The sequence below is a fragment of the Silurus aristotelis genome (assembly GCF_946808225.1).
Source record: "Silurus aristotelis genome assembly, chromosome: 27".
Classification (NCBI taxonomy): Eukaryota; Metazoa; Chordata; class Actinopteri; order Siluriformes; family Siluridae; genus Silurus; species Silurus aristotelis.
This window is the reverse complement of record NC_139600.1, coordinates 15,635,576-15,660,575: the sequence shown is the minus strand read 5'-3', so window position 1 is coordinate 15,660,575 and position 25,000 is coordinate 15,635,576. Positions and strand designations below refer to the sequence as shown.

Sequence of the window (25,000 nt, the reverse complement as noted above, 5' to 3'; positions counted from 1 at the left end):
AGAGTAGAAAAGGATCTCTGGTCTAATTAAGAGCAAAAGTGAACATTTTAGCTTCACGTTCCATGAAGCCAAAACATTAACACCACACATGAATATATGTTTGTGTATGCGCTATCCGGTGTGTGTGTGTGTGTGTGTGTGTGTGTGTGTGTGTTTCCTGCTCTGATTCAGCTCGGAGCCTGGAGCCCTGTGGGAAATGTAGTTATATGAGCGTCTGGCTGATCTCACTGTCTCGAGCTCTTTACAAACCTGCTGAGTCGGATAAATTCGGAGTGCTGTGAGGAGAAGCGCTGCACTAGACACTTTTTAAACACCCACACACACAAACAGAAACATACACACACTGGTTCACAATGAAACACAATTCTCAAACGGAAATCGGGTTGCTTGCTAGCGTTGATATCTAGCTAGCGTACTAAGATGGTTGAACATCTGAGGAGCATTCGTGTAGAGAATGAACAAGGAGATGAATGTGTTACATCTCACCGGTCGCTCGTGCTCCAGGATGGAGGATTTGCCCGGTTCGTACTCAAAGATGCTGCGCGGCTCCGCACGATACCGCCGCGTGTCCACCTTACGATCCGGGGGGCTCCATTCGTTTCTTTTTAGGGAGAGAAAGAGAGAGAGAGAGATAATGAGCGAGACAGAATAGTGAGAGAGCTCTGAGCAAGGGATTAAGAAGTGAGAGATAGATAGATAGATAGATAGATAGATAGATAGATAGATAGATAGATAGATAGATAGATAGATAGATAGATAGATAGATAGATAGATAGATAGATAGATAGAACTTTGTCATTGTAAAGTACAGGTACACAGCAAAGAGAGAAAGAAAGAGAGGGAAAGATAGTTAGAGAGAGAAGAGAAGAGAATGATGACAGAAAGAGAAATTGAAAATGAATGAGAAAGTGAGAGAGTGAAAAGGAGAAATAATGAGATCCCTCTCTCTGTTTCTCTATGTCTCTCATTAGAGATAGAGAGATTATGAAACAGGTGGAGAAAAAAAAGAGAGACTCCCTCTGTTTTTTATAGCAGTGAAAATGTCTTACGGATCGTGCGGGAGCTCTTTCTCACGATCAAAATCTCGTGAGCGTAGCTGCAGGAGCGAGGGCATGGGTGGGGGTGGCGGTGGTACGGGACTCGTCTCTCGAGGGGGCGGAGCTCTGCCAGGCTCGTTGAAGTTGCGAGACAGGGGCCGGTAGGTGTGTGTCCGAGGCGGTGGGTGGGCGTGGACGGGGTCGAAGTTCTCTACGAAACGAAAATGATTAGTCAAACAAAAACAGAATAAACAAACAATTAAACAAACAAACCAACAAACAAAGCTGTGATTAACATTGACATCAAGCAGCCAATCAAACCTGACGATTTAGTGTGCATCGCGTTTTAGCTAACAGTGGCATTTATAGCATTCTCATAGCACTCAAGTAGCTTCAGATTGGACTGTTTCTGCTAATTCTGCAAAAACTGTAGTTTACAGTGATACAAAGTTTGGATGAAATGAAATCTTCTGCACATGAAACTCTGGTGTGAGGAACTCAGAGGCAAGAAGAAATGGCCCCAGCACACACCGTTATTCCCCACAGCGTAGGTAGCACTGTATGTGTCTGCATAGTCATCATCTGTAAAGAACATCATAGAAATTAGCCATCAGCAATACACACACACACACACACACACACACACACACACATGAACTCACCTGGTTTATGCACCATATGGATTTGTTTAAACATGGTCTTGTACCAGTCCTTTGGCCTGTCTACAGTCTGTGGACACACACACACACACACACACACACACACATACAGAAGCAATTCTGGATTTCAGGGTAATCAGGGCTCAGTGCCCCCCATGCACACCCACTTGTCCACCCTAATGCCCCCAGTTGGCCATCCTGATGCCCTCCATGCCCACCCAGTTGTCCACCCTGATGCCTGATGCATATGTTGATCAGCACTCACCGTGCGGATAGCAAGGGGGAGGCCCGACTCATCCACAGGCCCGATGCCCTGATAATGAGGCGCCTTGATCACAGAAACTTTCTTTTCCTCCTCTGAGAAACGAGCCACAGGAGTCACACTGCTGAACGACCTCTCACCTACTGACACCGACTTCCTCTGTACTGACTCTGAACCTTCTGATAGATAGATAGATAGATAGATAGATAGATAGATAGATAGATAGATAGATAGATAGATAGATAGATAGATAGATAGATAGATAGATAGATAGATAGATAGATAGATAGATAGATAGACACAGACAGATAGATAGATAGATAGATAGATAGATAGATAGATAGATAGATAGATAGATAGATAGATAGATAGATAGACACAGACATACAGACAGACAGACAGAAAGAGAAACAGACAGACAGACAGAAAGAGAAACAGAGAGAAATTAGCAAAAAGGAAAACAGCAGTGAAATTATAATAAAAGCAGAGGAGAATGAGATATAAAGAGTAGAACAAAAAAACACTGCATTTAGAAGCGAACTGTAACCCGAACAGGCAGAACCCCTGACTACAGCACAGACAAACTGTTAGCTTCTCTGCTAAAAGCTGCTCTGTCAACACCTGAAGCACTCTGACATCCCGGCAGCAAACTTTCACCAGCGTTTGTGTGTCGGCTCCCAATCCATCTGCACTCGTTTTTCTCCTCTATATATATCGATCGCTCCGGCCTGTTTTAATGGGTGCTGGAAAGGATTTGCTGCCAGCGGCGCCACCGCTAATAAACCGCATACATCACACAGCCATTAAGTGAACACTGCAACTCCCAGAGCTCAATCAATAAGATATGAGCTTGTATCATCACCTTTAGAACCAAAGAGCACACGGCAGGCGAACTGATCCTGAGGTGACAGGTGAATTGGTGGAAGTGACTTTTACTAAAATTTTATTTGAGCCAGTGGGACACGTGTTAACAGCCTTGGGGTTGGTGAGATAAAATCTTATGCAAACTTTACCCAAGGTTAGCCCTTAAATAGAAACATTTTTTTGCTAAAGATTAGCTGTACAGCACCAATGATCATACACTGTACAGTATATTGTGACTGAAACATAGATCGATCAATTGCACTTGATGTTTTAAAAAAAAATCTAATGCAAAGTGAAAGCCACAGAGTCAAGTCAAGTCAAGTGAAGTAAAGCCAAGTCAAGTCAAAAGTCAACTCAAAAGTCAAGTCAAGTCAAGTAAAGCAAAGTGAAGTAAAGTTAAGTCAAGTCAAGTCAAGTCAAGTCAAAAAAAAAAAAATGTGATTGTCATTTCTACCATCTTTATCTGATGCAGAACACAGTAAAATGAGGACGCGTTCCTCAAGAACCCTGGTGCTACATTAAACAACACAGAGCTACATAACAGAACACAGAGTTAAGGACTAAAGTAAGTGTCCTCACCACATAAAGTATATCGTGTGCAACTGAATGCAAATAGTGCAGACAGACAACACAAGACAGTGTGAGACAGATACACAAAACACAGAATACAAAATAGTGCCGACCAGTAAACCTATTATATACCATGATTATACAGTAATGTGCAAAAGAGGACTATAAACAAGAGTGTATTTGTAAACAAAAAAACATTGTAATGCAAAAACAGCAGTAGCAGCAGTCGAGAGGCGCAAAACAGCATGTAAACAGTATAATACAATATAATATAAATATCGTTTATGCATGGGGTCCAGTGTGGGTGGAAGCTCTGTCTTGATGTGCCTCAAGACAAGCCTCTCAAAGCACTTTATTACGTTGAGTGTGGCAGGAGATTGAGGCAGAAGACTGCAGACTGCTTGGGGACAATAGTTTTTGTCTTGAGGCTTGTAGGAACAACATGCTGCTCGGGGAGATGTTGAAGACTTCAGTTAAGACATCCGCTAGCTCTTCTGCACATTCCCTGAGCACTCTGTCAGGAACGTTTCTGATCCAGCACTTTTGTGGGTTAACTCTCCATAAAGTTTTTCTCACTTCAACTGTGTTAAGACAGAGCACCTGGTCACTGGGAGGAGGGGTGGTCTCTCTTGCTGTCCTGGAAGTGACTGTGGATTTGCTTGGCGTGTGCGTGCTATTTGCCTTGCTAGTTTCTGAAGGTCACTTACAACAAACAATATCAGAATTGTTCCTCAAAATCAAGGAATGGAGGTATTTCCATTTCTTTAAAATCCTCCCTACAAAATTGATCCTGTTGAATCCTGGAAAATTGAAGGTTTGAAGGTTGGGGGACATTAGACATTACCTGAGTGTCTTGTCTGCTGTAAATGCTCGAGTCCAGGACTAAAGATGGGTGGAGGAGGACGTTGTGATGGAGGAGAAAATGACCTCTGTGTGTGGGCACTTCCATTAATCGCCATTTCACCCTGCAAACACAGCCAGTCATATAAAGAAACATAAATATATTTGTGTTATCTATCAACAGTAAGCAATCTAGGGCTACGACTGGATCTAATGTTAATATGGCAGCAAGTGACGTTGACACGATGTTACACTGACACTGGTTATCTGTGGTTGGGATACACACAGGAAAAGGATGTTAAAACACCTCAAAATTTAAACAGTGACAAATCAAGGAATCAACATGGTAGCTTGAGAGTGTGGTTAGATTTTCTAACATCCAGGCCTGATTTGGGTGGGTTTATTTCTGGACAGGGGGCAAATACACATATGAGACAAACACCTCACAATATCACTCCAGAAAAGACACCACAAGTTCAACAGATATACCAAGGTCACCTGCACATTAATCAACATTTAGCACACATGCTAATAAGGTAAAGGGGTGGAGACACACACAGCTCTTTTGCAACATCAGCAAAACATGACTGGGCAAACAGGTGAGAGATTTGAGTGAAGGGGCATGGCTGCGTGATAGTTACGTTAGTATCAGCAGCCGTTGCTGAGGCATTGAATGCAGGGACACCGTCAGGGGAGACAGAAGCGTGGCTGAGAGTGGGGGAGGGGGTGGGTGTGGTCTCAGGCGTGTCCACAGCGCAGATCTGCAATTCTTCAAGGACAGCCGTCGACGATGAATAGTGGCTCAGTGCCGAAAGCGATCGTGATGGAGGGTTCGGGCTGAGCAAGAAGTCAGGCGACTCCTGAGTTGCATGGCTGTAGGATGATCCAGACCGGAAGTCGGTGGTACATCTAGCTGGGGATGCATCACGCTAGCGGAGGGTAGGAAGGATGAAAGGAGGGATAAAGAAATGATTAGCGCAACCATGCTAGCAAGCAGGATGTGTAACTCTGTGTGGTAAAGCTGGGTTGGACCAAGTTAGCGGACTGAATCGGGGAAGTCAGCTGTGGGAGGAAAGAAGAATATGACAACTTTTTCTGATGATTCACAAACAAACCTAGTCTAAGGAGAAATGGTTGAAGAGTTCCTACTATGGTTAAGGTTTTCTAGAGCTCTAAAAGGGTTCTACTTCCTGTTCTACATAGAATCTTTAAAGAGCAACCCCAGATTGGCCAAATGGAAAAGGATTATTTTAGTTAGGAATCAAGAACAAATATACACCAACCGTGTGTAACAATATGACCAAATGCCTAAAAACAAATGGGTTTTTTTGGTGCTAAAACAGTCCTGATCTGTCAAGCATTAACTGCATTAACTTCTTCAGCAATTTTGGATGCCATGACATTGTTCCTTCCTTGGAGCACTTTTGATAAATACTGACCACTGCAGAACAGGAACATCCCCCAAGAACTGCAGTTTTGGAGATTCTCTGACCTTCGTCCAGCCATCACAATATGGCCCTTGTCAAACTCACTCAAATCCTTATGTGTGCCCATTAGTCCTGCTTCTAATCCATCAACTTTGAGGACAAAATGTTCATTTGCTGCCTAATATATCCCACCCCCTAACAGGTGCCATGATGAAGAGATCATCAGTGTTCTTTACTTCACCAGTCATAAAGTAATAAAGTCATAATGTTATGCCTGATCGGTGTACATTGGAAACAATCATCAAGGTGAATTTGAATGGTCAAGAGTTTTAGAAGACTCTACCGTTAACCTTTTAAAGGGAAACCTACTGTATGTTTTATCCTAGTCATCAACTGAATTTGACCCAGGACAGATTTGGCTCAGAAACATAGACCAGAGTTACATTTCTATAGTATTTCTTCAGGGTCCTTAAGGGTTCTTGATGTCCAATAAATAGGTACATGCCATTGCCAGAAAAAGAGAAATGATTGCTGGTGGGTTCCGGCACCAGTAATAAAGGTTTATACAATAATGGGGCTTTTATTGAAGGAAACTTTTCTGATGAAACCCTCGTTTAGGGCACTTCAAATAATACCTTTATAGAGTTCTATGTAAAACCAGTAAAGAGTGAAAAACTCCTTAAGGTGCAAGTTTTTTCAGCGTAAGCAACAACTTTGTTAGAGTGTTCAATCATTTTGATGTTAGCTATTATTGAAAAAGGACGTCTAACCAGAAACAAATATGTGGTTTAGAAAAAAACTACTCATGTGGAAAGTGAGCTGAAGCCAAATAAATGCAATACCGCCTCATCGCCTGCAGGTCTGGGTGGCACTTTGGGGCTTGGCTCAGCAGGATCCTGGCTTTGGGATCCAAATCCAGCTCGCAGTCCAGATTGGGAACGGTATTCTGAACCCTTAGGAGCTATCCGAATGGAGAGAGAGGCTGTGTGTGTCGTAGCAGGGGATTTGGAGTGTGTACGCGGTGGTGGGGATGGCGGAATATCATCGGTCGAACCAGGGTTCATGACCTTCACTGTGTTAGTATTAGCCCACGGTTGATACATGTTAGTATCGCTGCTTACATCTTTAGTGTTAGCAGTGGATCCTTCATTAGCGAGTTTCAGAAGCGGCACCTTGCGCTCCAGGAGCTGGCTAATAAAGCTGTTAGCATTAGCATTAACAATATCTTGGGCGATCTCTGAGCTGGTAGTGCGAGCGGTTTCAGAATACAAGTACGAGGAGTTGGATTGGATGGCGTAAGATCCAGAGGGAACGATGGAGCTGTAAGGTGGAGGGTTTGGGGTCATGTGATAGCTCTCTCTCCGAGGGGGCGGGAGCGGAACCTGATTGACACACAGGGGAGCCAGTTGGAAGGAAAAATAAAAAAGACAACGTTAGACCTGGAGAGCATTTCACACTGGCAGCATGGGTAGAAATGACCTTAATATAAAACGATTGGTGAGTCAGAGGCGAAAATTTCTGAATAAATGATATGGTCGTTAAATCGATGGCCTGCCAAATAGGAACAAGATTAAATTTTACCGCAAGCTTTAAAGATTTACACCCGACCACACAGAGACATGCTTATATAAATATCAGAGAACATCACGAGGAATGCTCGTGGGTGGAGAGACGGAGATATCGATATACAGTAATCCCCCGCTTTGCCGCAGTTCGAATCTGGCGCCGAATCGCGAAATTGCATTTGCCACTAATTAGTTTGGCTGATTTTCCCGGTCTCTCGTGGAGAGCACCATAGACCAAAATATTTATAGGGAATAGTTTTGATAGAATTTTATGTAAAAAATGTTGTATTTATTAATACAAAAATAATTATTAATTATAAAATGAAGTAAAGTGTTAATACAATACTGTATACATAAAATATCATTTTTGGGGTGGCGTCCGTTTAGGTAGGGTTCTTGAAATCTTCATCTGGAACTTCAAAAGTCTGGATTTAATCATGTAATTGCTCAATATAACACATCAAATGGTCAGGAGTGAAGCACGGTGGTGGTGTTTACCGGGACAGGGCTGCTCTTGTCCTGCAGGTTGGGATGAACGCTTCTGTAGCCTTTAGCAGTCAGAGTGGAGCTGCTCTCATCACCGTTTCTCAATCCGTCCGTCATAGAGCGTGACCGCCAGGCATCTACACACACACACACACACACACAGACACACACACACACACACACACAGACACACACACACACACACACACACACACAATTACTATACAGCACCATTTATGTGTATACTCTGTCTCAGGTTCTCGATAAGGCTAAGTTTATAGCTGCTATAACATAAGTGAGAACATGAACATGATTTATGGAGGTTCCACAGCAATACAGGTAACCAGAAATGGATAAAAAGTACAATATGAAATTGTACTATAACATGGCAACCTACAGAACTACAGAACACACACACACACACACACACACACTTGTACAATTTACACAGAAATGATTACACTTACCAGAGTCTGAAAAATGACTTTCACTACCTGAAAACACAGCAGACAAAAGCAGCATCAAATACAAAACTGAGTTTTCTTTCTTTCTTTCTTTCTTTCTTTCTTTCTTTCTTTCTTTCTTTCTTTCTTTCTTTCTTTCTTTCTTTCTTTTTCTCTCTTTTTTTCTTCTTTATTTTCACAACTCTTTCTTTCTTTCTTTCTTTCTTTCTTTCTTTCTTTCTTTCTTTCTTTCTTTCTTTCTTTCTTTCTTTCTTTCTTTCTTTTTTAGTTTCATATTTTAACATTCTATCTTTCTTTTTTATTTTTGCATCTTTCTTTCTTTCTGTCTTTTTATTTATATTTTATTATTTCCTTATTTTCTTTCATCCCCGTCTTCTTCTTTACTTTATTATTTATATATTTTTCCTTTTTTCTTTCATTATTTTTTTTTTTTCATTTTTATGCATTCTTTTAATTTCCTTATTTCCTTCATCTCTTTATTTTTTTTTATCTCTATTTTTCTTTTTTTCCATTTTCTGCCATCATTTCTTCCTTCCTTCCTGATTCGGTTGTATATGATTATGTTATGGTAATAGTTGTAATACTCAAAAGCAGAAGTACTGAAAACCCCACATGTTTGTGACAGTAAAATAAAATGCACTCATTTAAAAAAAACAGGGACTTGAGTCACAAACTAAGTAAAATATCAGACATATAAAGACACCAGCGATTCTTATCGAGTGTAACAAAGTTTCTGTGGATCTGTCCATCTGCTACTGCTGCCTGTACCATCAATGCTAATACAGCTGCAGTGTAGCAGGCAAGCTAGCACTTCTCCAATAAGCAAGTCCTTACTATCCTCTCAAGCTTTTATTTCCTTTCCTCGTTTATTTGGAAGGAAGTCTCAGAGGTGTGCTAAACGTCCACTTGAAGCTTTTATGTTTCTCAGCACAAACCAAAGCTCACTGTTAATGCTAGCGCATGCTGAATCAGCAAAACTTCTCCAACAACAACATTATCCTGAACAGTTGAAATCAAACCGAGCTCACACACATCAGACTTTGTTGACATTATTAGCCTTGTAGCTTATTCCAGAAAGGATTAGTGAATCGTACCTGTGTTCATGTTGGAAATTTCCTTTTAGCACTTCTGAAAGGAAGAAATCACGTTCCTTTAACAAACAACACATTGGAGACAAAATGTTAGCATGCACAAAGTGCCACAAAAACACACACACTGATAACCCAGGGGCTTGTTTATATGGCGAGAGCTCGATAAAGCAATTCATTTGCAGAGGGATAGCGGGACAGAGGGACAGACACACAGACAGACAGATGAACAAACAGACAGGTTGAAAATAAAATGGGGTGCAATTGAAATTTGTGTCTGAATAGGAGACTTAAGTGGAACTGAGACCGAAATCCAAGACAGACGGACAGGCAGACAGATAGAGAGACAGACAAACAGATGGAATACAGACAAGCAAAAAGATGGACAAACAGACAGGCAGACAGACAGACAAGCAGACAGAGGGATTGAAGATTCTAGCATTTTTCTCAATGTACAGGAAACAGTCTGTTATACCACACAATAAAATTCAGACAGACAGACAGGCAAAGAAATGCACAGACAGACAGACAGACAGACAGACAGACAGACAGACAGACAGACAGACAGACAGACAGGTCGGGAATAGAATGTGGTGTAATTGAAATTTCTGTCTAAAAGAGAGACTAATCCCCTAAAAGAAATCCCAGACATACAAACACACAGACACAGACAGATCAACAGACATACAGACAGGCAGACAGACAGACAGACAGGCAGACAGGCAGGTTGGAAATAGAAGGTGGTGTGATTCTTAATAGAGTGTGAGTGGGAGTGTACAGGACTGTGACTAACACTTGGTCTGAAATCTACAGCATGTGTCTGGTATGTGTCTAATAAATAACCTTATACTCTCATCATACACAAACACACACACACACACACACACACACACACACACACACACACACACACACACACACAGACACACACACACACACACACACACACACACACACTAAACAACACACTTATAAATAAAACTGACTGAGGTACCGATGCTGTAAAATCCTGTCTATCTTTATAGTGTGAGTTCACTAAATGCTGGATGATGACTAATTGAGGCGTGAGTGCATTAGACCCCCTGAGCTCAGCTTCAGCTCGGTTTCATCAAAGACTCAATATTACTAACTTTCTGACTGAACGTGGAGTGAAAAGATCGGATCATGTTTCTGGACCAAGTAGGTGGAGCAGAACATGGAAATCTATAAATCTGACAAATAAATAAATAAATAATAATCAAATATAATAGAATTTAATTAGATAAATATTATATTATTATAACTTACTCAGCTAACAGTTTGTGGACACCTGACTAGAAGACAACGTGTTTCTTTTTGAACATCATATTCCACACAGAGTCACTATTTACTCTAATAACCTCCACTCTTCTGGGAAGATGACTAGATTATTTAGTCAGCATGAACAATTCATCTCAATGGTGTTCAATAGCATTGGAGCTCTATAGCAGGAGATCTTCCACACCTGTCCAACCCATGGAAAGCATATATTCATGGAGCTGGCTGTGTGAACAGAATTTGGGTCTCCTGGTTCAAGTGAGGGGAAAATGTATTGCTCCAGCATCCAAAGACGTCCTTCACATTTGTTTGCCTCTGAGTTTGTGGGAACATTTTGGTGAAAGAACCACAAAAGTCAGTAGAGATCGAATAGTAGCTAATATTTGCCATCCAAAATTCCAAAAAAGCTAGCTGTCTAGCATTAGAAAAGAGTATTATTTATTTATTTGTTATGAGTTATGAATATGAATTTGTCTAGTAAAAAAAAAAACCTCAATCTGCAAGTTTTAACCAAAATTATCCTGCAGGATTTTTAATTATTTTAACTATAACTATACTATAAATTCTCTGTTAAAGCTGAAATTTTCTAAATTAACAGTTTATTCCCGTTAATTCCCATGGAAAGTTTCCAGTTTTTAAAATTCCTGGAATTTTGCAACCCTGATAATAACAATAATTTTCTTCTTTCTAATTGAATGTTTTTGTATAATTACGTGGACGCAAACATACACTTTTATATAATACAATAAAGCAAATGCACACACACATCAGTGAAACACTACGTAGCTTCCTACATAGGGACACACTACAATCAAGTCTTTCCTCACACACTTACACATTCCTACTCAGAATGTGAAATGAAACCACGTGAACGTACCCTGTATCATCACCGGCGTTGAACCTCGTATACGTTCCTCTCATTTCTCGGCCACTCTGTTCGTCTGTTTGGTCGTGTTTTCTCGAAAACGAAAACAACCGTGAGTCAAATTCCTCTGCAGAACTCACTGCGCTGATTTTGTCCAATGATGCTCTTTTAGAGAGGTTCCTCATACAACAAACACACTCAATTACACACACACACACACACACACACACACACACACACACACACACACACACACACACACACCTCACGTACTGCTCCTGTTACCATTTTTAAATTTAACTCCGCTGCTGCCATTTGCTATAAAAAATACAGTCTGACCCCCAACACTAGAACTTCAGCTGTTCAAAAACAATTTCATGTGACAAACACTTTTTACTTCATTCACGTTCACATTGCTTCGATCTGACACGACAAGAATCAGTCGCAGGTCCATTATCGCAGTGCTAAACGTATTTTAGGAGTCTTTTCTCACTCATGTATCAACACATTTAAGGAACAAAATCTATATTCTACACACATTTGAGTCAATTTCTCTGTCAATCTACTTTCGATTTGTTCTTATAGCAAATATTTGAATTATGGCGTATCTTTATGAAACATAATGCAACAATGAAGCAAGCAAAGCCAGCAGAATCTTGCTAATACATGAGCTAGCATCATTTGTTCAGCATTAATACCTAGCTAACTCGCGTTGAAAGTGTGAAATTGTATTGTACAGTAAATATAAAGACAGAGGAGAAGAAAGAAACGGAAATGAAAGTGTCCAGAATATAAACTTTTACCTCAAAAATGATCAAGAAACGACAAAAAATGGGTTAAAAGGACAAAAAAAATAATTTGTACTAAACATGTAGCAATACGCTATCACTTTATCATTACATCTATTAGGATTTTACTCAGCTTCTACAAATAAACACACACACACACACACACACAGAGACCATTCGTCATATCTGCACTTTTAGCACGGCAGGGCGGGTCGCCTTGGCAATAAGCGTTATATTATGGGATAGTGTTACGTGGGGACAGACCAGCGGCGTCATAGCAGGTGCCGAATCAAGACTCTCTCTCACACACACACACACACACACACACACACACACACACACACACACACACACACACACACACACACACACAAATAGTAAGTGATTAGCATTCATAGCATTCACATCACGCCAGCTAGCATCAACAAACCCGACTAGCAAAGTGAACAACGATATTGGAAATTATATTCCATTGACAATGATAGAACTGTAATGAATGGATATTTGGTGTTGAGAATGAGGATGGGTTCCTCTCAAGGTTTCTTTCCCAAATAGTGAAAATATTAGCCTAATATAGCTAATATTACATAGCTAGCTAATAAAGTATTAATATTTGGCTTAGCATTTCCTGACATGCTAAAACACCATTTAGTGTATTTAGGTACTACATAAAATAGTTAAATAGCCAGCTAGCCACACACACACACACACACACACACACACACACACACACACACACACACACACACACACACACACACAGAGATGCACAGAAATGTGGACACGTTGTGTAAGAGGCCACAGCTTTCCAGGGTCACTGTAAAAAAGCTGCTCTTATGTTTGTGACACTGTGTGTGTGTGTGTGTGTGTGTGTGTGTGTGTGTGTGTGTGTGTGTGTGTGTGTTATTAGCTTTACCAGGACCTAACTGCCAGACACTCCTCTATTCTTAGGACTCTGTCAAGAATAATGATGACATCATCATAACACCTCCAGCAAAACACACACATACACACACACACACACACACACACACACACACACACACACACACACACACACACACACACACACACACATAACATGCTTACACAATAACACACAAACAATAAAACATACAGTAACACATAAACCCACAAACATACACACAGTAACACATACAATAGCACACATGCGCACACACAAGCATACATACAATAACATAAAAGCACACTCAATAAGACACAAATAACACAAACAGTAACATGCATGCGCATGCACACACACACACACACACACACACACGCACACACACACACACACACACACACACACGCACGCACATACAATAATACACAAACAATAACATGCATGCACTCACACACACACACACACATGCAATAACACAAACAATAACACATAATAATACACACACAATAACACACAAAATGACACAAAATATAACACAGCCAAAAATACATACAATAACACACAAACAACAACTCACACACATGCAATAACAATCACATATATATAATAATACACACGTGCGCACAAACACACACACACATACACATGCAATAACAAACAATAACATACATATAATAATACACACACACACACACACACACACACACACACACACACACACACATTCAATACCACACAAACACATACCTAAACACACAGCGGCATGGAAATTAAAGGAGGCGTGTCCTCTAGCTGTCAGTCACAATAAAGGAGGCATGTCCTCTGTCTATCAGTTTTATTTAAGGAGGTGTGGCTTCTGTCTATCAGTCCCAATAAAGGGGGTGTGGCTTCTATGTGTTCCATCTCGTATAAAAAAATTCCATCTCGTATTTATTCATTCCCACCTCATAAAAACAGAATTAGCTCATTTTCCTACTTTCTGCCTGTGAGAGTTTTTCTCCTACTGCTAGCAGACTCAACCCAAAAACACAAATCAATCACAAAAGCAGCTCAGAAATCTTTTTTTTTTTAAGGCTTCAAAACAAATCCACATCCAAACATACCAAATCCCTCCTCAGCTTCGGCATCCAGGGAAGGCAGAAAGCTGCTCCTGCTGTGTCCACACTGCAACGGTCCAGAGTGGTTTCTCAGAGCTGCATATTTGAGGAACACTGGTCCTCTGCTGATCACTGAGACCAGATTCCAGGAGTCTGAGGCGACCCAAAGCTCAAAGGTGCTGGCAGCATTTCTCAGTTTTCCGAGGCTGACCACAGAAATTCTCATAAAAACATTCAGGTCGAGCAAAAGGCAGCAGGATAGAGTAAAGAGGGGGAATGTAAAGTGCTGGGCTTCTTAATAAGACGTGCCAGACGTAATCAGACACGTGTGCAGTTAAAATTTGGTCATTCCAAACACCGCTGTCAATATCCCTGATGCTCACTTTATGAAATACTGAACAGATAATAAATAAATAAAGGATAAAAAAAATGAGTTTCAAAATTCGAAAATAAGTCCAAAAAAATAACTAAATTTCAACTAAAAAAATAAAAACTATAAAGTAAGTTAAAATTGCAAACAAACAAACAAACAGAAATTTACATAATTAAATACATTTATTTAAAACATTAAAATTAATTAATTGATTAATTAACAAACAAATAAATGAACTTATCAGTTTGTTTTTAATTAATCCGCTGATTAATTATATTAATAATGATCAATTATTAATTTATAAAATAAATGTTAAACGTGTAAAAAATATTATGTACAATACTTATACCTACACAATAATATTTGCATTAAAATGTCTAAAAAGGTTTCATATTAAAAATCGATTTATTTAAGTTTTTAGATTTTATTTTCCTGCTTGGATGCTGATTATTTCTGACTGTATAGTTTTGATAGAAGCGATCTTATTGGCTGCTCACTTGTCACTCCCGTTTGTATTTTGTGATGCAAAATTCTACTTTTGTTCATGGGGAAATCCCTGGTTACTATTGTTTATATTGGGTAGTTACACTCTAATTTGCATTTTGTATGTGATTGGTAGATCGTTGTTATGACATCACAAACTGAGTCTCCTGAATTCTGAATCATTCCTATAATCAGAATAATCAGAAAGAAATCCAGTGGTTTCAGGACTGTGTTAATCAATTTGTCTTGTTAGAGACATTAAATGAACAATGGATGAAAGACTTTGGGAGAAAAGTAACTGAAAGGATGGAGATAGAAAGAGAGAGAGAGGGGGGGGGAGAGGGAGAGAGAAAGAGAGAGAGAGGGGGGAGCGAGAGAGGGGGGGGGGAGGGGGGGGGGGGTGGTATGCTGTATTATGTAAGCCACTGTTGTTAAAGAACAGAAATACACGTGACACACATACACATTCAGCACAAGCCATTATTGAGCAATTATTACGCTTTGATTGATTCATTACGTGCCGCAAAGACACGTGAGCATAAACCGCACAAACCCACACACACACACACATTCATTTTTGTACAGTCCACACCCACAAAACTCCATAAAAGAAAAAGCTCTAAGTGTAAAATGACAACTAAAAGGTGTGTGTAAGTCTATGAGTGTGTGTGCTCAATAGGTTTGTTATGCAAAGAGACAAAGGCAAATCTTTTAAACAAAATAACTGCATACAATTATTTGTATTAGGAATGACGTGTGTGTGTGTGTGTGTGTGTGTGTGTGTGTGTGTTATGGAAGTTGTGTGCTTGCATGTGTAAGAACCATATTGTGTGTATTTTTTATGAGAAGTTGTGTTCATCCATAGAAGTTGTGTATTTGCGCGCGCGCGTGTGTGTGTGTGTGTGTGTGTGTGCGTGTGCAGTTTCGCATTCCCTTAGCCATTGAAACTCAACCCCTGTGCATATGTGTGTGTGTGTGTGTGTGTGTGTGTGTGTGTGTGTGTGTGTGTGTGTGTGTGTGTGTGTGTTATGGAAGTTGTGTGCTTGCATGTGTAAGAACCATATTGTGTGTATTTTTTATGAAAAGTTGTGTTCATCCATAGAAGTTGTGTATTTGCGCGCGTGTGTGTGTGTGTGTGTGTGTGTGTGTGTGTGTGTGTGCGTGTGCAGTTTCGCATTCCTTCAGCCATTGAAACTCAACCCCTGTGCATATGTGTGTGTGTGTGTGTGTGTGTGTGTGTGTGTGTGTGTGTGTGTGTGTGTGTGTACGTGCACCAGTATTCCCTTTTCGAGGCCTTTGTGTCGACCCTGAATAAAACTGGACACAAACACGCAGGAATGAGGAAGAAAAAAGACAGTAAACACACACACACACACACACACACACACACACACACACATACACACACACACACACACACACACACACACACACACACACACAAAGAGAAACTATGGGGTTATTCTGAAACAGACAAAGATGGCACGAAAGACTGAGAAGCGTAACAGAACCAAACAGAACAGAACCGAAGCGAATGTGTGATGTGGAAGAGAATCCAAGAGAAACAAAGTGAAGAAGAGAAATAAAGTGAAAAAGAGGAACAGAATGAAGAAGAGAAACATAGTGAAGAAGAGGAACAGAGTGAAGAAGAGAAACAGAGTAAAGCTCGAGTGCTGGTTCTGTAAAACAGGGATTTTATAGTGCAGATTCTGGTTTGGATGTTCAGTGTGACGTCTCAGCGAGCAAACTGCTCACTGGATGACTTTTCATTCCTGTGTTTTGGCCGCAGTTGCAGCACATTTAGGTCAGGAATGAAAACTAAATCCAGAATGAGTATCACATGCTGCTTCACATGCTACATTAGATATCCTCCTCGTCAAATACTGTCATAAAATACTATTTGTGTATGTATTTGTATGTATGTATGTATAGCATAGAAAATATACACATATAAATATAATCTCCATTAACCAGAGAAACTAAAAGGTTTACAAAATCTGAAAGTAGAAATTCATGTTTCAGGGAGGCTTCACTTTTTATTTTGGGACAATTTTGACATAAAATAGCTAGCTATAAAACTTTAAACTTTTATACCTCAAAAATCCTAACACACTACGTATGCATTAACATTAAAATACTAACAGATATAAAGATCTTTCCTAAAATTTCCTGTAAAAGTCTTATTGGTTTTACAGCCTGTAGATTTTTAGCGCTGGCCAAATATCTGTATTTCCTAAGATGAAACTTTGACGAAGATGAAACCACCCCCCCAAAAAATCAAAAAAAGAGGAGTAGCATTCAATCATAAAATTTTTTAACTTACACTAGTATTGAGACACATTACATTTTCAGCCATATTTGGTTCTTCTCCACACTGGTAGTAGAAACTTTGAGGTATACAACTCTAATTGGATGTCTGGATGCAGTAGTTTAAACTAGGAGACCCAAACCATCTCCTGCTATAGAGCGCCAACATTAATGAACACCTTTGTTCACACTGACCAGGCCTCCTCACCTCACCTCACCTCACCTCCATCAGTACCTGAATTTACCAACACCATTGTGGATGAATGAATCTCCACAAAATCCAGTGGAACATCTTCCCAGAAGACTGAAGCTTATTATAAGAGCAAATAGGGACTTAATGTGGAATTGAATGTTTAAAAAAAAAAAACAGAACAATTGTATGGTCCTCAAACTTGTCCATATAGTGTAGTATGAAAGCTAGCTAATGTTAATTATATACACTCGTTAACAATTTTAAACTATTGTTATTGTTAAAACCGATCCGAAATCATCTGATTCTTACCGTCATAAAACCTCCTAGAGACAAAAAGGGGTTGTACGTCCACCGTCAACACGACCTTCTCTATTCCTCGATCCTGTGTCCCGATTTAAAAATCCAGATTCTCCACGTTCACCTAGAACACAGAGAAGAAAAGCACAGGATGTGTCCAGCGTGTATGATTCCGACTCTAAACATTTATATCGAACAGTATAATTATACGAGACACCAGATTATATGAGGCTCAGCCTGAGTGGCAGAATTCAAGAGATTCAGGATTATAACATAAATCTCGACGAGGATTTCGACGATTGTCGTTTTTTTATGATGGATTTGTCAGAATATTATCCATGTTGCGCTGATTGTTTCATGAAATGCGTTAAAAGTGTTGTTAATATTTTGTAAAAAAAAAATTATTGTATACCTGTGAATTATACAGTATACAGCTATTAAACTGATTTAGATTTTTCTAATTTCTGGCACTGAAATGAGCTCCACCCACAGTGGAAACGTGTTTCACCTGTTTTCCCTTATAAGTCAGCTTCAACGCAATTTATGATAAACTTAGGAGGTCGCAATTATTGCAAACATGCCAATTTATTAAAACAAACCCAAAAATCAGCGCATGTATTTACATTTTTCCATTTAGTGAATTATTTCAAAAATATTGTGTTTTCGTGTTTGAGACTCATTGTTGATGTAACACTCTAAATTCAGCGAGAGCTATCGGCGGTCCTCTGTCCTTATGAATCATCAGCGACTACTGTAAATATCACACACACACACACACACACACACACACACACACACACACACACACACACAAAATAAGGATGTGCATCTCCATAACTGAGGCTGATGTAATTCGGATCATAGCCAATGATACGATCTATTAAAATGACATATTAAGTAGCGACCGATACGATACGATACGATTCACTCCTATTACGATGCAGTGCGATCCGATTTCAATTCGATTCAACAAAAAAAATATGATGCTCTGCAATTCCATATGGTACAGATAGTTCACAGATTATTTCTTTTGGTTCATACAGACAGCAAAATTCTGACTTCTAACTCATCAAAAACAGGTGAACGCAGACAGAGCAATGGGGACAAAGGCAAAAAAACACAGGCCGATACACAGTCCTTAATCCAAATACCAGGAAAACAGAACGATAAGGGGCAGAGCAGAAGCACAAACCGAAAAACAAATCAAAGTCCAAACCAGAAACGGGGCAGAAACAGGGATCAGGGTCAGGAACATGAACCAGAGCAGGCAGGGTGGCAAGAAACACCTCAGGGACTTAAGGAGCTGGTGAGGTAATCTGGCCCCCGTGTAAATGTAATTCTGTCCTTGAACACAGGGTGGCGCAAGAAAAACGGCAAGACGGCCACGGACCTGGAGGATCCTGACAGCTATGTTAATCTGTATTCTATGTGACTCTCAGGAGTCTCGTCTCGGCCGCCTCGGTCTCCACAGTCTACCTCATGTTCACGTAGCAGCAGCAGTGCTGACAGAACGCGCTCGAGCAACAGTTTAGCGAGAAAAAATGTAATCAAATATTGGTCACAAATTCGTTAACCCGATACACAGATGTGATTCGGTGATTCGTTCTTATTATCCTTAACACACACTGGCAAAAAAACTAACTCCAGGTTTCCGTGTGTACTGACTCAATAATAGCACATAAATAAAAGTCCTCGTTATGTTACATTTCAAATTCCAAACCGCTTCATCGTCCTCACACTACCCTGGACTGACGATAGAGCGTTTCCATTGGATGTTCTACCAGGAAAAGCTCTCAGCCCGGTGTTGAGTGTGGCATATGCTACGAAGCTGCGGCCGTCGTTTGAAGTGTCCGATCAAAAAGGTCAAGGTCCTTGTGGAGCCGCGAATGACTGGGCTATCATGCGCTGATGTAATGCTGGGAATATGTTCCGTCTGTGTAACGGTTGTTCATAAAAGAGTGTAAAGTGTTGCAGGATTAGCGTCGAGTTTCACACGGTCATTAGTTGGGGGGGTGTTTCGCGGGTCATAGTTTTTCGGCTCAGTGAAGTCGAAAAAGCTGCACGCCCTCGTCTTGGCTAGTTGCAATTCTAGTATAGAAAGAGTAGGCTAAACAAAAATTAGCTGTGGAAATTGAATCATCAAACGAATTCATCTTATTTTTTTCCAGCACAAATCTCACTTACCATACGCTACAAACTAACCTTGTTTGCTAGCGATAGGACTAGATTTCTCTGCTGGCTATCATTTGCTAGCTTTTCTTAATTAACTACCAAATCCGATCCTTAGCATTAGATTTCTAGGTTAAATCCAAGTATGTATATTAGTGGGAGATGTTCATCAAGATCCAGAGGACATGAAGGGTCAAAAAAAAGATATTACACAAACACATGCTGATAAACTTTTCTGCCTGAAGACACAAACTCACAACATAAAATAATAACAAGGTATTAAGGCATGAACTTGGACTTGAATTGTGGGACATGAAAACAGACCTAGCTTCTAAAATTTCTTTACTTGGCCAATCAGAATTCAATAAACATGTAAATTCTAGATATATATGTGATATATCCTGGTCTCCGAACGAGAATCTGATGTCTGGTCACTTTTCTGGCAACGAGCTTCAGAATCCTGAAGGTTGCCATCTAATGTGGCAGATTTGTTTTTATCTGATCTAGAACACTTTATTTATCCCCTAGGTTGTGGTGTCTCATTAAAAAAATTAATTCAAGTAAAGATTAAAGTAAAAAAAAACAAAAAAAGACAATTTAAATAAATATATATATTAAGTTATATATTAAGTGAAATGAAATTCACAGCAGCAAAAAAGAAATTGATGGTTGGAAAAGTCAGACTGCAATAATGGTTATAAAAGTTAATGCACATGTAACTATTATTATTATTATTATTATTATTGCACTGATTATTGCATATAATTGCTCAAGATATTAACAATAGTGTGGCATGAAAATCTTAAAATATAAACACATCTGTTATCTATCTCGTTTTAGGGGTTATATGGGGGGGGGGGGGGGCTTTTGATCGATTGATCAAATGTACAAGACATTTCCAAAACGGTGAAAAAAATGGATGGATTGCGCATGATTAGAGATAAAGCAGGCTACTGAGGCAACCAGAGAGGTTTGTGAGATCAGTTTGTTCAGTTTTCATAACAGCCAACTGTGTGGAGCTCAAAAGGAAAAAACAATTAACCAAATAAGGCTTAACAGTAGCTCAGGCATCTCGTCATTAAAGTGCTTCGGAGTTATTTTTTGCGACGACAACACACACACACACACACACACACACACACACACACACACACACACACACACACACACACACACACATACAGGGAACGTGTCGACATGATCACTCCAGGTTCATCTCAACACCCAATCCATTACAAGAGTGAATATGAGCTAAGTGTTCCTGGCTCAAGGAGTGACAGGTTATAAAAAGTATCGGCAGTGTGTCAACGCATAAACGTGCTCACACACACACACACACACACACACACACACAAACCTTAATAACAATCACATATACAATAACATACAAGGCAGAATAATCCAGGACAGTGTAAACTACTATACACTTCTACACCCTATTATTTAATACTGCACTCCACTTTAATCCCTACTGTAAACTACGATAAACTACAGTATCCTGTACTCTACTGATGCATACTAATGTTTATATCGGAGTAATCTAATGTACAATATACTGTATTACTCCATACTTTTCTGTGTTGGACTGTAACCTGTGTTTTTTTTCTCCCTTAAATTCATTTACTATATTGTACTTTACTTCACTTCCATACTCTTCTAAACTGCGCTACTGTACACCATTCTCTTCTGTACACCACTGTAAACTACTGTATTACACTCTACTGTAACACATTTTCTATTACTGTCAATTCTTCTACCCTACTGGACCACACGCAAATCTAATCTAATATACTCTTCTACAAACTCTCTACACGCTATTGCACTATACTGTACTCTAAACTACCATATTGTACTGCAAACTACTGTACAACATAGTACAGCATACATTCTATATTCTAAACTACTGCACTATTCTATACTCCACTGTAAATAAAATGACTATACTGTACGGCAAACTACTGTACAATGCACAACTCCATACCTTTCCACACTTTAGACTATTGAAATTTACAGTAAAGTATTTTACCATAAACTATTTTACAATACTGAACACTGGTGTACTTTAATCTAAACTACCATACTATATGGCAAACTAGTGCACAATAAAGTACTCCATATTTTCTACACTTTTTTGTAAACTATTCTCTGCTGTAAAGTACTTCACTGTAAAGTATTGTACACTTCTGTACTACTCCATGCAAACTACTGTACAGCATAGCATGTAGTATGGCATACTCTATTGTACTCAACATCATACTCCACTGTAAAGTACCTTGCTATAAAATATTTAATTGTACTGTACTATAGTGTACTTCACTCTAAACTATCATACTATACTGCAAACTAATGTACACAATAGTACTCAAAGAAATGCTACACACTACTGTAAACTACCGTACTACACTCCACTGTACCTTATATCTAACCTATACCTTACTTTAATATATATAAAAAGAAATTACTTTACTTTACTACAGTGTACTTAACTCTAAACTACCATACTGAATGGCAAACTACTGTACAGCATAGTACTATCTACCTACCTTTTACCTACTGAACAGTGTAGCATATAGTATGCCATCTGACTATTTCACTATAATATACTAAACTGTAAAAGTACTTTCAACTGTTTTACTGTAATGTACTATAGTGTACTTCAGTGTAAATTACAGTGATATGCGGCAAACTACTGTACAACATAGTACTCAATTACTTTCTGTAATCTAAACAATTGAACAATATGATACTTCACTAAACTATATCACTCAAAACTACCATATTACATGGCAAACTACTGTACAACATAGTATTCTGTACCGTTCTATACAATGTTATAGTACTATATGATACTACACAGTAATCTATATTACTTAATTCTAAACTACCATAATATACGGCTACAACTACTGTAGAACAATACCTTTTTATACTCTACTGTAATCTATTGTACTCCACTGTAAAGTACTTTACTGTACAATAGTGTACTATTCTTTACAACAGTGTACTTCACTCTAAACTACTAATGTTCTGCAAACGACTGTACAGTAAAGCATTAAGTATGCCAGACTCTTTTGTACTCCGCTATAAACTATTCTTCTGTACTATACTCCACTGTTAAGTTCTCTACTGTACAATACTGTTCTTTACTGCACTCCTCGCTCAATAGTACTGCATTGTACTATACAGTAATGTACTGTACTGTAGTTCACAATCTGAACTAAACAGCTTTACAACAGTACTAATAAAAATAATACTTTAAAAGTACTACAAAATAAACAAAATATCTGTGTGTGTGTGTGTGTGTGTGTGTGTGTGTGTGTGTGTGTGTGTGTGTGTGTGTGTGTGTGTGTGTGTGTGTGGCCTGCACATTGGATTGAATGAATCTGCAGTTTGTTCTGGCCCATTTACAACCGCTTAGAACAGATTTTTCTGACCTGGGACATAAGCCAACTGTATGCACAAACACACACACACACACACACACACACACACACACACACACACACACACACACACACACACACACACACACTACCACGCACAGTTCTATCCTTGGGGATTGAAAGATTTCTGCACAAAAACAAACAAATCGATATGCACTGCTGTACCCGGGTGTGTGAAAATTACGTTTGCATTTTTCTAAGCTACTGCTAAGTAACTGTGTGTGTGTGTGTGTTTGTGTGTGTGTGTGTGTGTGTGTGTGTGTGTGTGTGTGTGTGTGTGTGTGTGTGTGTGTGTGTGTGTTTGTGTGTATGTGTGTGTGTGGCTGATCAAAAAACCTAAACTCCGCCCCTAATAACTTGAAAAGGATGGCACTGGATGTTTAGGTTGGGCAGCTTCGAAATGCTGAACCTGAAAATCGACGTTTCATTAATATACGATGCCACAAAAGTGTGTGTGTGTGTGTGTGTGTGTGTGTGTGTGTTTGCTCTTTAACTTTGAGTGCTACCTCTGCACTAGACAGACAAGTCAGCTTTTCTGCTCCTTCCCTGATTATATAAATTCGAGCTGCTATCACATAGACGACTCCAGCGTATAGACTTATAGACTTTAGCCTATAGACTCTAACTGTTATAACACAGATGACTGGCTTAGAGACACTATTTATATACTTTAGTTTATAAACCTGATCATATAGATGACTCTAGTTTAGGCTCTAGTTTATAGACTCTGACTTATAAATGACTCTAGCTTATATACTGTGTCTCAGTAACTATAGCCGCTATCACATAAGCGACAACACAAACTTCTTTCATAGCAGTTCTACAAACTTAAACATCATTATGGTAACTTATATGTTTCTAAACATGTAAATACAATTGGAATCGTTGTGAATTTGGTGTGACATAAGCGCAATAAAACACAATCAACTTGAAGCTTGGAAAAGTAAATTACCGTATTTTTCGGACTATAAGCTGCTACCTTTTCCCCACGTTTTGATCCCCGCGGCTTAAACAACAAAGCGGCTTATTTATGAATTTTCCTGGGTTTTTCCCGGTTTCACAAACTTCAAGCCACAAAACTGGACCCCATAACAATAGACTAATGAAATTTCCGAACAGAAATTAAAAAAACGCACCTCACCTGTGTTCTGAGCTGCACGGCATTTGGAGAAAAAAAGTTTTTTTTTTACGCACGACGATGCCAAAAGATAAACTCCTGAGATAACTAGGTGTGAAAGGACGGAGGAAGACAGTAAACAATGACTTACTTGGTCGGCTACTGTTTAGATACAAGCCGTTGTAGCGCGTTGAGTCTGGGTGAAGGGAATGCTCGCTAACTCCAGTTACAACAGAAATCATATAAACACAGACAGGTTTCCAAAACTCGTGCTTTTTTATTTTTCTTGGCAACAGCGTTACGGTTTAGTCAAAGAAACTTAAAAATGAGCATCAGAAAATAATAAGGACATATTCCTCGTCTTGCACACACGCAGTAATAGCGGAAAATGCGGCGGCAGCCT

At 39.4% G+C, this 25,000-nt stretch overlaps 1 protein-coding gene across 31 annotated transcripts in view; it reads right to left on the bottom strand.

Moving 5' to 3' along the window:
• sorbs2a (sorbin and SH3 domain containing 2a) overlaps positions 1 to 25,000 on the bottom strand; it is a 49,074-nt gene that overhangs the window by 21,427 nt on the left and 2,647 nt on the right. For 13 of the 31 annotated variants that reach the window (XM_083532750.1, XM_083532753.1, XM_083532739.1 and 10 more), the window contains 11 exons: positions 17,881 to 17,992; positions 9,269 to 9,324; positions 8,178 to 8,204; positions 7,723 to 7,847; positions 6,502 to 7,041; positions 4,237 to 4,357; positions 1,962 to 2,137; positions 1,700 to 1,766; positions 1,569 to 1,619; positions 1,050 to 1,248; positions 487 to 601 (listed from right to left, as the gene is read on the bottom strand). In XM_083532750.1, coding sequence (XP_083388876.1) covers positions 487 to 601; positions 1,050 to 1,248; positions 1,569 to 1,619; positions 1,700 to 1,766; positions 1,962 to 2,137; positions 4,237 to 4,357; positions 6,502 to 7,041; positions 7,723 to 7,847; positions 8,178 to 8,204; positions 9,269 to 9,278 — 1,431 coding nt within the window. In that variant the 5' untranslated portion in view covers positions 9,279 to 9,324; positions 17,881 to 17,992. Of the gene's footprint in view, positions 1 to 486; positions 602 to 1,049; positions 1,249 to 1,568; positions 1,620 to 1,699; positions 1,767 to 1,961; positions 2,138 to 4,236; positions 4,358 to 4,873; positions 5,162 to 6,501; positions 7,042 to 7,722; positions 7,848 to 8,177; positions 8,205 to 9,268; positions 9,325 to 17,880; positions 17,993 to 25,000 lie in introns of all 31 variants that reach the window. The other 18 variants (XM_083532741.1, XM_083532737.1, XM_083532740.1 and 15 more) reach the window with 6 other exon arrangements.